This window comes from Cyprinodon variegatus, unplaced genomic scaffold (assembly GCF_000732505.1).
Source record: "Cyprinodon variegatus isolate N-32 unplaced genomic scaffold, C_variegatus-1.0 Scaffold2853, whole genome shotgun sequence".
NCBI lineage: Eukaryota > Metazoa > Chordata > Actinopteri > Cyprinodontiformes > Cyprinodontidae > Cyprinodon > Cyprinodon variegatus.
Window position 1 is genome coordinate 1 of NW_015153306.1, and position 1,678 is coordinate 1,678.

General features: G+C 39.7%; 1 protein-coding gene across 1 annotated transcript; it reads left to right on the forward strand.

The window, feature by feature from the left end:
• Positions 1 to 670: 670 nt before the first annotated feature.
• Positions 671 to 1,093, forward strand: LOC107081074 (protein CEBPZOS-like). The gene is made up of 2 exons (XM_015369291.1): positions 671 to 824; positions 894 to 1,093. The coding sequence occupies exons 1-2, from the start codon at positions 707 to 709 to the stop codon at positions 1,076 to 1,078; spliced, it is 303 nt and encodes a 100-aa protein (XP_015224777.1). The 5' UTR covers positions 671 to 706; the 3' UTR covers positions 1,079 to 1,093.
• Positions 1,094 to 1,678: the final 585 nt, after the last annotated feature.

Consider the following 1,678-nt stretch of genomic DNA (forward strand, 5'->3'; position numbering starts at 1 on the left):
ATGATATTCTAATTTTATGACCAGCACCTGTATAATTCCACACGTGTTCATTCATAGTTTTGATGCTTTCAGAGTGAATCTACAGCTTTCATAGTCATGAAAATAAAGACATTTCTCTGAATGAGAAGGTGAGTCCAAACGTTTGTGCCCTTGATACTTAGAAGTTTCTGAAATCTGCCTTAATTGAAGTTTCACAGATCCCAAAGTTTAATTATTCTACCAATAGTTTAGACTAATCTAGTCCAGCTTTGATGTGTTCGGGTGTTTTTTAATCAGAGTAGATTAAAGATGCTGAAGGTGGGAAAAATGAAGTGGAGTCGCCCTTTAATCATTCCCCAAATCAAAAGCCAACTTCAGCTTCATATCAGAGATCAAATGTTTGGTCGTTTTAGTCCAGGAGGAAAAATAAAGGAGGAGATTGAAAAGTTTGTCGCCTTTTTGTCCGATATTTTTATTCTGTTTCTAAAAAGATGCTTTAATAGAGGCCGTTTAATTGGCTGATTAACATTTTGGAAGAAGCTTTATTATCCAACCAGTCCTGGAAAATAAACTTTATGTAACATTTTCCATTTGTTTCTATAATTCATATATTTGTTATTTAAATCAAAGATTTAAGTTGCTACATAAGAAGCTAATGGATGAAGTTCAGATCAGTAGACGTTTTTTATCCAGCGAGGCTCCCAGTAAAGTCCTGCCGTCTCCTCAGATGCCTCCTAAACCCCTGGAGCCTCTGGCCAGGCGGCTGATGAAGGGAGTGATCGTGGTGGAGCTGCTGGGAGTGTTGGGGGCGTACGCTCTGTTCCACAGGATGAACAACAGCCGAGGTAGGAGAACATTATTCAGCTTTGCTCAGAGGAAACATCTGCTGGAACATCTGTCCGTTTCACCCGCAGAGTTCAGGAGCACCATGAACGACAAGTTCCCTTCTGTCCTGGAAGGTAAGCATGGATCTGAGCGAGGTTCACGAACCGATCGGTCCGGAGCCGTGACCCCGATGCGTGGGGCCCCTAGAGCCAAACACCGTATTGGTGCAGAAAGTCATGTGACCGATCCGACCGACTCACTAAACTGGGTTTAAAAACGTTTCTGTCAACATGATGCATCTGCTAAAAAATGATCATTAAAATGATCCAGAATTTTGGAGCCTAAAAGGAAACGGAACCTTTCAGCCTTTTCATTTTTTATTTTAAAATAGTTTCATCCTTTTCCTCTGTTATCATTCAACTTATCTAAATTAAAGTTAATTTTAAATTAGTTTATTTACTCTTTGTACTGTTAAAATCCTAGTCCACAAGCATCCTTATTCACATTTTCACGTTATAAGTTTCCATTTACAATATTAAGATATTTTCAATGTAAACAAAGATATAAAATAGTAGAATATAACCTAAATAAACTTAAATTCTATCATTCTAGGTCATCAATTCAGTTTGGTCTGTCCAATCAGCTGCCTGTAGTGTCTTTAAATGTCCAGCAGGTGTCAGTATTCTGTGAGACAGAGTCGATCCAGTTTGGCTTCATGATGCCTCATCCTAGCCTGGTGAGACCATCCTGATCTCGCGAGCTTTCAAGGTTTCACTCGCTAATCAGTCTGGAGACTCTCCGTTAAAGAAAATTTGGAGCCGTTCACCAAACGAACGTCCAATCAGCGTTGGCTTTGAGGCGGGTTGAGGTGTGA